Here is a 12513-nt window from a genome sequence, read left to right on the forward strand (position 1 = left end):
GCCAGCCTGGTCGCCCCTCATTGCCTCCCCCACTTGCCGGCCTGGTTGTCCCCAACTGCCTCTCCTGCGGGCCTGGTCGCCCCACATAGCCTGCTGCTCGGTCATTTGGTCGCCCCTCACTAACACCCCTGCTGGCCTGGTCACCCCATGCAGCCTGTTCGGTTGTCCTTTCGGTTGCGATGGTCGCTTAGGCTTTTATAAAAATAGATAAGAGTCCTAGGTCTTATTATAGGCCTACTGCAGAGCAGGACCCAGGAATTCCATTTTTAAAGTGCTCTCTTGGTGACTGTTTCAGTCTAGTTTTAGACTTCTGGGTTTGTGACATAGGTCATTTTTCAAACCCCTTAGACTCTTGAGTCCTTTTCAGTGTAATGGTTAGTTAATGAATCTTAGGAATTGAAATAATTTCATTTCAATTGGTATGCAAGTAGTTTCAAGTAAATAATTCTAGCCCTGGCTGGTTTGGCTTAGTGGTTAGAGTGTTGGATCAAAGGGTCATGGTTCTATTCCCAGTCAGGGGTTCCTGGTCAAGGGCACATAACTTCTGGTTATAGGATCCATCCACAGCCCAGGGTATGAGTGGGAGGCAACCAGTAGGTGTTTCTCTCTCTTTCTCCCACTTCTCCCTCCCTTCCATTCTGTCTAAAAATCAGTGGAAAAAAGATTCTTGGATGAAGATTTAAAAAAAACAAACCTAGATTAGTATATTCAAATGGCGTATTATAAAGTTTATCTTAACAATTTTTAATTAAAATATGCAAAGAAAAATGAATTTTTTTTCCATTTTACAGATGACATGTACTATTTACATTCAGATAAAACAAGATTTATCAGTAAATTTGGAACTGACAGAAATATACAGCTATCTATGATTTTCAGTGCTCTACCTTTGCAGTGGTTCTTGGACACTTGCTTCCTCTATGAAGCAGATAATGCGGAGGCTACCTTAGATACTGATTGACCTGTTTCAGTAGCTCCAGCAGCTAGCTAACGGAGCAACTAGTAGGCGGGTGGACATATATTGTGTTTTCTGATGTATTTAGTTTTTCAATTGGAAGGATGCATAGGTAGTGGAAGGTAGTAGTGTGAGGATGAATAATTTGTAAGATTGATGTGATATGCTCTTGGGGTGTAGCCTTGGAATTAGAGGAAGGAAAATTGGTGAGGATGATGGATAACTGGGGGACTTATTTTAAAGAAGTATTCAAAAGAAGTATTCGTAGGAGTTTTCTTTTAGAAATTTAGGAAATGTTAGTGTAACCAGTGGAATGATAGGAATGAATGAGAGATACAAGCCCTTATGTGCTTATATTCCCCTTAGTACTTATGTTTTCTTTTACAAGATAAATTTTTCTTGATTAAGGATGTGATCTAATGACATGTTTATTTACTTGCTTGGTAACAAAAAAATTGATTACTAACTGTTAATTGAGTAAATCGTTAGCAATATTCTTTTTACTTGTATATTTTGTTCTGTTTTTATATCTTTCTTTGTCTTGACCTCAGGTTCCTATTTGTGAAATGTAGGTTATTCTTGAATCCCTTTACTTTTACAAAGTAGTAGTATAAATACCTATTGAGTACCTTAGTATCCTTAGAAGAAAAAAATGGTTTTAAATGTACCCTGCTCATAATGTTTAAAATTCTATTTTTCCATTTTGAAAATAGTATATTATGGAAAATTTAAACTTATATAAAAGTAGACATAATACTGTAATGAATCCCATGAACCTACACCCAACTTCAAGTCGTAGTCATCATCATGTCATCTATACTCCACCACCAGGGGTCCTCAAACTTTTTAAACAGGGGGCCAGTTCACTGTCCCTCATACCGTTGGAGGGCTGGACTATAGTTTAAAAAAAACTATGAACAAATTCCTATGCACACTGCACATATCTTATTTTGAAGTAAAAAAACAAAGTGGCAAAAACACCCGCATGTGGCCCGCGGGCCGTAGTTTGAGGACGCCTGCTCCACCAGATTTCCACTCCTCCCATATTATTTTGAGCAGATCCCAAACACATTTCATTTTGTCTGTAAGGATTTAATTAAATAAGTATTTGAAACAGAAACATATCAAGTTAAAATAATGTTTTTAGTGTATTGGTTGGCTTGGGATTTTCATGTAATCTAGTAATAGACCAGTAGACAAGTAGAAATAAAACATAAACGTTGATAATTGTAACTTTAGTTAATATCTTCTCCTTTTACAAAGTAAGTGTCCAGTATGTGTCTGATATTAGGGTATAGGTCTTGGGGCTCCAAGAACTAAAAAAACAAAACAAAACAAAAGTAATATATTTTTTTTCCTCTTGTTTGTTAAGGAGCTTATATATATTTTTTTCATCGGATAATTTTTAGGGAAAAATGTTGATATAATTTTTTGAAAAAGCTGTTATTTATCTTGTTTCTTTTTGACTATTTTTTTCTAATTTAAAAATTAAAAATGTAAATAAGCATAAAGAAGAAAGTAGAATGATCTCTAATCTTGTGTTCAGAAATACTTACTGTTAACATTCCAGACTATATACACTTATATACAGGGTGGGCAAAAGTAGGCTTACAGTTGCTTATATGGGAAATAATATAGTAATGAATAAGTAATAATACAAGAATAAACTGTTTTGTGAGCTCACAACTGTAAACTAACTTTTGCCCCACCCTGTATTTCCCTATCTTCTTTTTGTTAGCCTTTAGTGAGTATAGATAAAATGGAAACAAGTTTTGTTTTTTTTTTCTCTTATAGATACTATGGATGGTAGGGAAGAAAAGCCTGCTGCTTCTGATTCTTCTGGAAAACAGTCTACTCAGGTTATGGCAGCAAGTATGTCAGCTTTTGATCCTTTAAAAAACCAAGATGAAATCAGTAAAAATGTCATGTCAGCGTTTGGCTTAACAGATGATCAGGTTTCAGGTAAGTTAGTTCCTTCCTCCCATTCTTAATTTGGTCTCTCTTTCCTTCCCTCCCTTTTTTTCTCTAATAGAAGGATAATTTGGATATAGTGAGGTGCACAAATCTTAAGGTTCAGTAAATTTTACATATGTATACACCTATATAAAACCCCAGCTATATCAAGATGTAGGTGATTTCCAGCTCCCAGAAAACTTTCTCATACCCTCTCCCAGTTAGTAGAAAACTCCTCTTCATAGAATAATCACTGTTTGGTTTAGGTAAATTTTATCAAAAGTAGAAATCAGAAATCTTATTTTTTAAAAATATTATCATTTCATGATTAAATTATATTTACTGTCTTGGTCTCTCTTCTGATCAGAAATTAGAGAAATTTAAATGTACATTTCTGGTTAAATTGCTTTAGTGTAGAAAGTGCTTTTATATGAATATACTTTTTAAAATTATTTTTACTGATTTCAAAGAGGAAGGGAGAAGGAGAGAGAAACATCAGTGATGAGAGAGAATCATTGATCAGCTCCCTCCTGCATGCCCCCTACTGGGATCAAGCCTGAAACCCTGGCATGTGCCCTTGACTGGGAATTGAACCGTGACCTCCTGGTTCATAGGTCAGTGCTTAATCACTGAGCAACGCCAGCCAGGCTATATGAATATTTTAAATATTATAACACTATACTGTGATTTCTGCCTTTTAATTTTTTATTTCTTCAACATTTTTTTGCTTCCTTCTCTTGGGGTTCCACATATATTGTAGAGCTTAATATTGTCCCATAGGTCTCTGAGTTTCATTTTTTCCCCCACTGTTTTTTCTCTCTATTCTTCAGTTGAGATGATTTCTATTGAACTCTCTTCAAGTTCACTGGTTCTTTCTGTCATTTCCATTCTGCTATTGAACCTTTCTAGAGAATTGTCTTTTGCTTTTAGCTCTAGAGTTTCCATTTGGTTCTTTTTATAGTTTTTTTTTTTTTTTCTGTTGAGATTCCTTACCTTTACATTCATTAAGATTATTTCATTTTAACTAATTTAATGTATTTTTACTTAGTTCTTAAAAAATATTTATAATAGCTGCTTTGAAATGTTTGTCTGCTATATCTAACATCTGGGCCAATTTTGAGTCACATTCTTTTGCCTGCCTTTTTCCCCTGAGTATGGGCACATTTTTTCTAATCTTTTGTATGTCTGATAGTGTTTGATTGAAAACTGAACATCGTGGTTAATATGTTGTAATGACTTGGCATTCTTTTCGGTTCTTTTGAGAATTTTTTTGTTACTTGTTCTCTAGCAGGTAGTTAACTTGTATGGACTCAAATTGCTCATTTTGTCTTCCCACAGAGTATAGCCGCTGACATCTCTGCTCAGTTCTTTCAGCTCTAGGTGCTGCTTTTTTTCTGAGCCCTCTTGGCTGTCTGTTGCTCTACTCCTAACTCTGGTCAGCTGGGAATTTGGGAGTTGGTTTATACTCAGATTTTTGGTCTCACTCCTTTGTTGGTGGTCTCTCACTTTAAGGATTTTGCCTTCAAATTTCTAGGTGTTTGGCTAGCCATGAAGTTAACACTGGCTTTCTATTGGAGCTGCAGAAGTCAAGGCTTGCATTTCTTTCCCATTGTAATCCCATTGGGGGTAAACTCTGATTTCTGCAGACATTTGGTTGACTTTCAGTGATTTTAAATAGTTGTTTTCTTCTATTTTGTTCAGGTTTTTAGTTGTTACCCGTGAAAGGGTTTACCTAACTAGTTTACTTTGCCATTATTAACTAGAAATGTAAGATTCAGTCTGTTAATTTTATTTTTCTTTGATACTTTTATGAGATTATTCACTAGAGAGAATTGTAAAATTCTGAAGAGACTCTTATTTGTATATGATGTATGTTCTTGGCAAAAGGAGGCTATAGACAAATGACACAGCTGAAAAACACATTTTTAAAGCAACTGAAATGAGTTAATATTACAGCTTCTTATATTTAAAACTTCAAGAAATGCCAGAGAGCGGAGTAAATAATTATATATGAGAGCAGTCTTAAATTTTTTATTAGGATATATTATGTGCCAGGCCAGAATATTATGGTTAATACAATCACATTATTTGCAGACCATTTTTTCTGGTAGCTTTGTGTGTTGAAATACAAAAACTATACACATTGAAAATGTCAGAATACTTTGTAGTTATTCCGGTATGATGTGGTGAAAAACTCAGCTATAATAGTGAATGGACATGGGAAGGAAGGATGAAGTATTACAGATTGGATAAAGTACATTAATTACGTGCAAGGGAGAAAAGAGCCCTCAAAGTAATGAATTTTTTAAGGTTAATAACAGTGTTTTTTATAGAAGGGATGTGTATATGAATTTGTCTACATGTGTGTAGGTGTCAGTGAAACGGAGGCACACAGGAGCAGTCAGCCATTTTACTCTGGTAATCATCAATTTCTCTTGTATTACCACTGCTGTTAATCTTAGTTTAGGTTCTCATCAAATCTGGACTGTCAGCTGCCAACTGTGTGCCTAATAAAGTGCTAAGTTCTGGGATATACTAGTGCAAGGGTTAGGTGTTTGCCCTCAAGGAAATTAGTCTGCTGGCAATAGCAAGCAAGTACTTATGTGGAGCTTTATAAGTGGTAATCCTAATATATAAAAACCCTGGGTCCATCATGACCGGAGGCTCTACCAATGGGAAGTCAGTCCTGCAGTCAGCACTGGGTTACCGTGGCGATCCAGCACTGACTGCTGTGGCTGCAGGCTCAGTGACCCAGCACTGACTGCTGAGAGGGCTGTGAATCAGGCCCGGAGAGAGGCCTGAAGAGAGAAGCAGGGTCTGATCCATAGCCTTTGTGGCAGCTGTTGATCAGCACTTGCCCCCCTCTTTCTCTCCAGGCCTGGCCAACAGCCACGCTTCCATTTCTCTCCAGGCCTCCACCCAGGCTGCTGATCAGCCCTGCCTTTCTGATCAGGCCCCGTTGACAAGCCCAGAGATGCTGACTAGCATAGAAACCGACCAATCAGAACTAAGTCTGAGTGAACTGTGAGGAGCCAATGGCTTCCTAGGAGGCGGAGCTTTTGATGCTGACTGGCATAGAAACCGACCAATCAAAACCAAATTGGTTGGCAGAGGAGGACAGTTGGGGGTGAAATCAGGCTGGCAGGGGAGGGCAGTTGGGGGCAATCAGGCTGGCAGGTAGAGAGGTTAGGGGTAATCAGGCAGGTAGGCAGAGGGGTTAGGGGCAATCAGGCAGAGGCAGTTAGGGGCGATCGGGCAGGCAGGCAGGTGAGCGGATAGAAGCCAGTAGTCCCAGATTGCAAGAGGGATGTCCCCCAAGGGGCCCCTAATTGGAGAGGGTGCAGGCTGGGCTGAGGGAACCCCCCCCTCCATGCACGAATTTTATGCACCGGGCCACTAATACTTTAATAAGCTCTTGCTAAATAATCACTTTTATAAACACTTGTAACTTATTCTTACAGAACCTTATGGAGTAGGAATTAGTATTAGTAGTAGAAATACTAGGATTTGATCCTAGGCAGTCTGCCTCCAAAACCTGTGCTTTTAACCACTCTCCTGTATTTTCTAAACAAAAGGAACTTAAAGGAGTAAACATATCACGAGTTGTCTTCAGAATGTCTTTTTTTTACTCACATTAATGGAACTTTAGTGAATTTTCTCCATTTACTGCTTTATGATTTTGGAACAATATGAGTAGCTCCATGGATAAGAGAGGTAGGGGTTGTGAGGCAGATGAAAAGGATCACAAAGGAACCTGGTCAAAGAGCTTATAGTAAAGGAAGGTGGAATCTACTCAGAAATGCAAAGCAGAAGTTGGTAAGAGTCATAATAAAAGTATCTCTATAGAAGTTCACAAGAGGAAAAAGTATTTATGGGTGAAGAAGTGTTACTAGAACTGTGGAGTTATAACTGAGTTTTAAAGACTGTTGTATTTAGATGTGTGAAAATGGGACAGTGGAGGGAATAGTGATAAATGAAATGGAGGCAAAAAAAATACATATATTGGTGGAATAGGGAATAGATTAGTTTAGCTGAAGGGGACATGTGAAAAGGAATTTAAATATCCTTAAATACCAAACTATAGGGTTGTATTTTCTTTTCTTTCTTTTTTTCCTTTTTTTATATATATTTTATTGATTTTTTACAGAGAGGAATGGAGAGGGACAGAGAGCCAGAAACATCGGTGAGAGAGAAACATCGACCAGCTGCCTCCTGCACACCCCCCACCGGGGATGTGCCTGCAACCAATGTACATGCCCTTGATTGGAATTGAACCCGGGACCCCTCAGTCCGCAGACCGACGCTCTATCCACTGAGCCAAACCGGTTTCAGCTGTATTTTCTTTAATGGGCAGTGATGATCCATTAAAGAATGAAATTATACTTTTGGTTGACCTATGAACTAGATTGCATGATAAGGAGGACATGGGTATTGCAGAGACGAGTTTTGGTTTTCGCAGGGGGCGTTTACTACTCAGAAATACAGCACTCTGCACTTTATAGGGAAGGATTTCCAGTTGTAGCTGTGGATTCTTGAGACTGGAGCAAAGGAAAAAAATAAAATATATACATTAAATGTAAAATCCTGCATTTACGTTAATGTTTATTGTATAGCACTTTTATTCTTAGTCTCTTTTAACCATACTTATGAATTGAGCTTGCAGCGGAATGGTCTTGCATTAGAAATTGAACTGACTTTTTATGACCATCCAGGGCCACCCAGTGCTCCTGCAGAAGACCGTTCAGGAACACCTGACAGCATTGCTTCCTCCTCCTCCGCAGCTCATCCCCCCGGAGTTCAGCCACAGCAGCCACCATATACAGGAGCTCAGACACAAGCAGGTCAGAGTGAAGGTAAAATAGAGCTTAGAGCACATGTGCAGGAAAGTACACATACAGAAATGTTTATTGCAGCGTTGTTTGTAATGGTAAATGCTTGTATTCATGCTATGAACACAGGTAGGAAAGATTTTGATTGACTAATATGGTATATTTTGGGGTAAAAAAAAACACACCAAATAGAACAATATGTTATGTATGCTTTTGATTATTGAAAGGAAAAAAGAACCTAAGAAAGTACTTATGTGAATAAAACACAAGGTGAAAGATCAGGAAGGATTCATACCAGTCAGTGTTGACCTTAGGGTAAGAGATGGCTCATTGAGGTGATACTTTTGATTTAGGTGCTACTTTCTTCTCCCTTCCTCCTTATGCAACTGTGTATTACTTTTGTAATTTAAAAATATTTTAAAAATAGAAGCAAAGCATACTTAAGGGTAGTACTGTTAATAATGTCTTTTGAGGGGAAAAAGTGTATTTTAAAATCAAATTTTTTTTCTTTAAATGATGTGTGCTTGGATGAGTAAATTTACTCTGTGGGTTTTGATATTCTCTCACTGTAAATTGTGAAAATTGGACTAAACCAGTAGTTTTAAAGGAAAATCTAATCCTGAATGAAATATAACTTGTAAGCTCAGTATTACAATATTATGATAAAAAGGGGGTCATTGCCATGTGTCAGTGATTTTTCAGTCTTTTTTATCTCATGGCACACACAAACTAATTACTAAAGTTCTTCAGCACACCAAGAAATAGATTTTTGCTGATCTGACAAAAAATAAGTATAATTTTGATTGATTTACAAAAACTATAATGGTAGTAATTACCTATCATTTTTGCTCCAGTGACTTTAAAAATAAATCAGGTATCCATATAAGGATTTCTGGTACCAAGAATTAAACAGTCAAATGCAACCTTAATCTGTGATGTTACCAATAAGATGCAGCTGTATTATATGACATATATTTATGGTTCAAGATAGGGCATTAACACCAGATAGCTATTGTTGTGTTGTCTGTTGTCATTTTTTTATTTGACAATCTAAGGGGAAAGAGGTCATAGTCCCTGACTAAATAGTCAGGTATTGCATGTTTTAAAAATTCTTGTGGCACACTGGTTAAAAGTTGCTGCAATATGTGAAGGAAATTGAGGTGCCAAAAGCTCAGGATAGCAGGCACTGAGGTGCCTCATTTATACCCTTGGAGCTCTGCAGATTGGCTAATTATAGTAGTTTTTCCTTTTCCATAGTTTTTCTTTCTGCAGTTTGAGTTACCCGCAGTCAACTGTGGTCTGAAAATATTAAATGGAAATAAATAATTTGTAATTTTTAAATTAGGCACTGTTCTGAGTAGCAGGATGAAATCTTGAGTCATTCTAACTAGGATATGAGTCATCTTTTTTGTTCGTACCCACACTGTATATGGTTATATCTACTGTTGTGTTATCACAGTGCTTTGTGTTCAAGTAACCCTTATTATTATTTTTTTAAATATATTTTATTGATTTTTTACAGAGAGAAAGGGAGAGGGATAGAGAGTTAGGAACATCGATGAGAGAGAAACATCGACCAGCTGCCGCCTGCACATCCCCCACTGGGGATGTGCACGCAACCAAGGTACATGCCCTTGACCGGAATCAAACCTGGGACCCTTCAGTCCACAGGCCGACGCTCTATCCACTGAGCCAAACCGGTTTCGGCAACCCTTATTTTATTTAATAATGGCCCCAAAACCATTCCCATAACTTTCATTCCAGTATATTGTCATATTTGTTCTATTTTATTATTAGTTATTATTAATCTCTTATTGTGCCTAATTTATAAATTAAACTATATATAGTATAGGTATGTATAGAAAAAAACATGATTACTAAATATATATATGGTTGGGTACTATCCGTGGTTCAGGTATCCATTTTGGAACATATTCCTGGTGGGTAAGTGGGTGAGGATTATTGTAATTGCTGATTGAGCTACTGATCTCTCGGGTGCCTTCCAGATATTTAAATGTTGGTTCTGTGAATTGCCCATAGGTAAAAGGACCTTTAAAAGTACACATTTCACTTTAAAACAAACACTAGGTGGTGCTCTAACTATTTATATAAAGGGGACATGTGGTGGTAAGATGTATTTTCAGCAACAGAAGCAAGTGAGTGCTGGCTGCCTGCTGCACTTCAGTTACAGTTAAAGTGGCACTGGATGCTGTGTTGACTTTTTTTAATAGTTGTCTCTTTCTGCCAAAAGTGTGCTATTTTACCAGTCTTTTAAACATACGTTTTTATTGATTTTTAGAGAGAGGAAGGGAGAGGGACAGAGAGATAGAAACATCGATGAGAGAGAAAAATCTATCAGCTGCCTCCTGCACGCCCCCCACTGGGGATAGAGCCCGCAACCAGGGCATGTGCCCTGACCGTAATCGAACTGGCGAACTCTTGGTGCATGGGATGACATGCACCCAACTGAGCTACACTAGCCAGGCTACTTATTTCCAGTCTTTTGATCAAAGTTAGATAGTTTGAATATTTTTGAAAGAATTAGTCAACATAAAATTTTAAGGATTTAAATACTAGCTAGATATTAAAATGAGAGCTTTATTGCTACTCTAGGCATTAGATTGAGATAAATCCATCATTAGAACAACTGTAAAGTAGTAAAGATGATAAAGACGTGAATCAAGAAAAACTTATTTGTTTGGAAATCACAGTTAATAAAAGTGTCTGAAGGGTTTCTCTGTAGGAACTGTTGTCTACTGACATAAATAGTACTCTCATTTCCAAGTACACATCCCCAGTGTTAAGCAGGTCTACCATTATTAAAAAGTTCAGTGAGGAACTATTTACGCTTTTTCAGATTCCACATGATTGGCTAGGATCTTCAGATGACGGAAAAGCAAACTGTTGTCAAAATGCCAAAGGTGTCTTTGAGGTCTGGAATGAATGATACCATGTAATTCCTTGCTACCAAAGAGTTTGTTCATATGGTAACCAAAAAAAAGTTCAAACCTTTAGATGACAAATACAGTGTTTTAGGAAAGATTTGGGAGCTATTAATGGTGTGTGTCTCTTAGATTTTTTAAAAAAATTTTTATTGATTTTTTACAGAGAGGACGAGAGAGGGATAGAGAGTTAGAAACATTGATGAGAAACATCGATCAGCTGCCTCCTGCACACCTCCTGCTGGGGATGTGCCTGCAACCAAGGTACATGCCCTTGGTTGAAATCGAACCTGGGACCTTTCAGTCTGCAAGCCAACGCTCTATCCACTGAGCAAAACCGGCCAGGGCATGTTTTTTGACTCACTTGATTTTTATTGAACATTAGCAGTACATACCTGTTGGCAGTTGGGTTTGAAAACACTTGTTAAATTGTTCATTAAATTGTTAAATGTGTATTCATTGACATTTAAAGGGGAACAAACATTCTTCTGTCTTTGTTACTCAGTATGTTTATGTGTTTGGATGGGCAGAGAATTAAATGTGCCTTAAAGGTATTGTTTTTCTACTGAGTTAAACCTGCCTCTTTTTCTTGTTTTTTTAGGTCAGATGTATCAACAGTACCCACAGCAGGCTGGTTATGGTGCTCAGCAGCCACAGGCACCACCTCAGCCAGCACAGCAGTATGGCATTCAGTATTCAGGTGAGCAGGTGTCCAGAAGGATCTGGCTCATGGTTTTTGAGCTCTTGCTATACTCACTAAACATTAATCCTTTGCTCTTAATTCCTTGGTTTGTAATCCTTACATTGTCAAAACAGGTAGTATTTATTTATTAGGGAAATAACATTTGTTTTATTTATTTTAAAACATTTTATATAAATATTTTATTGTAAATCAACATTTCAGTTTTTCAGTGGGCAAGTAAAACAGTCATAGTAGATGATTCTCTAATAACTTGTAGTTTAAAAAGTTTTTATTAAAAAGTTATCTCCTTCTGATGTGATCCGCTTACCCTTAGGTAACTTAGAATTGCAAAAATGCAAGGTTTTTTCACTTCATTAATGTAACTCATAATCCCAGTATACTCTTAGTGTCTGTAAAAATATGTGATCTTAATACAGGGTGGGGAAAAAGTAGGCTTACCATGGTTTGTGTGGAATAGACATGCAGGTTATGATTATTATAATAGCTTTATTAACTCTGTTTTGTGTATTCACAACTATAAACCTACTTTTGCCCAGCCCTGTAAATAAGAAGCAAATTAAGCTACTTAGGCTTTTAAATTACTCCAAAGTATGTAGGAATACCAGAAACAGGTAAAAAAAAAAAAATTAGAATTGTGTAAAAACCTAATTCAGACAATTAAGAACATTAAATATAGTTGTTTTGAACATAGTGATTATAACAATTAAGGTAATTTTTACATTTGCTAGAGAGTTCATGTTCAACTCTTGTTTTACAATGAAACATTTAAGTGTCAAATTTCAACTACAGTCAGTTTATCTAAATCTTGCCTAATTTCTATTTTATGGAGTTTTGTTGTAAAAAGTAGAGTAGGAGTCAGCAAACTATAAACTATAGGCCAAATATGACATTTTGCCTATTTTTGTGAATAAAGTTTTATTGGAACACATCTGCACTCATTCATTTTTGTACTGCCTATTGGTGCTTTGGCATTACAATTACAATGGCAGAGTTAAGTAGTTGCAACAGAGATCATCCTATATAATAAAGGCCTAATATGCTAAGTGTCTGGTTGTCCGTTCAACCAATCCAAGTGTAATATGCTAATGATACGCTAAGGCTGCTCAACCGCTCTCTATGATGTGCACTGAC

The 12513-nt window shown here is 37.0% G+C and overlaps 1 protein-coding gene across 5 annotated transcripts in view; it reads left to right on the forward strand.

Annotated features, from left to right (window-relative positions):
- Window positions 1-12513, forward strand: part of TFG (trafficking from ER to golgi regulator) — a 33918-nt gene that overhangs the window by 17849 nt on the left and 3556 nt on the right. For 3 of the 5 annotated variants that reach the window (XM_079766937.1, XM_079766941.1, XM_079766938.1), the window contains exons 5-7: window positions 2750-2917; window positions 7621-7761; window positions 11281-11379. In XM_079766937.1, coding sequence (XP_079623063.1) covers window positions 2750-2917; window positions 7621-7761; window positions 11281-11379 — 408 coding nt within the window. The remainder of the gene's footprint in view (window positions 1-2749; window positions 2918-7620; window positions 7762-11280; window positions 11380-12513) is intronic. The other 2 variants (XM_079766939.1, XM_079766940.1) reach the window with 1 other exon arrangement.

Source organism: Cnephaeus nilssonii (genome assembly GCF_951640355.1).
Source record: "Cnephaeus nilssonii genome assembly, chromosome: 3".
Taxonomy (NCBI): Eukaryota; Metazoa; Chordata; class Mammalia; order Chiroptera; family Vespertilionidae; genus Cnephaeus; species Cnephaeus nilssonii.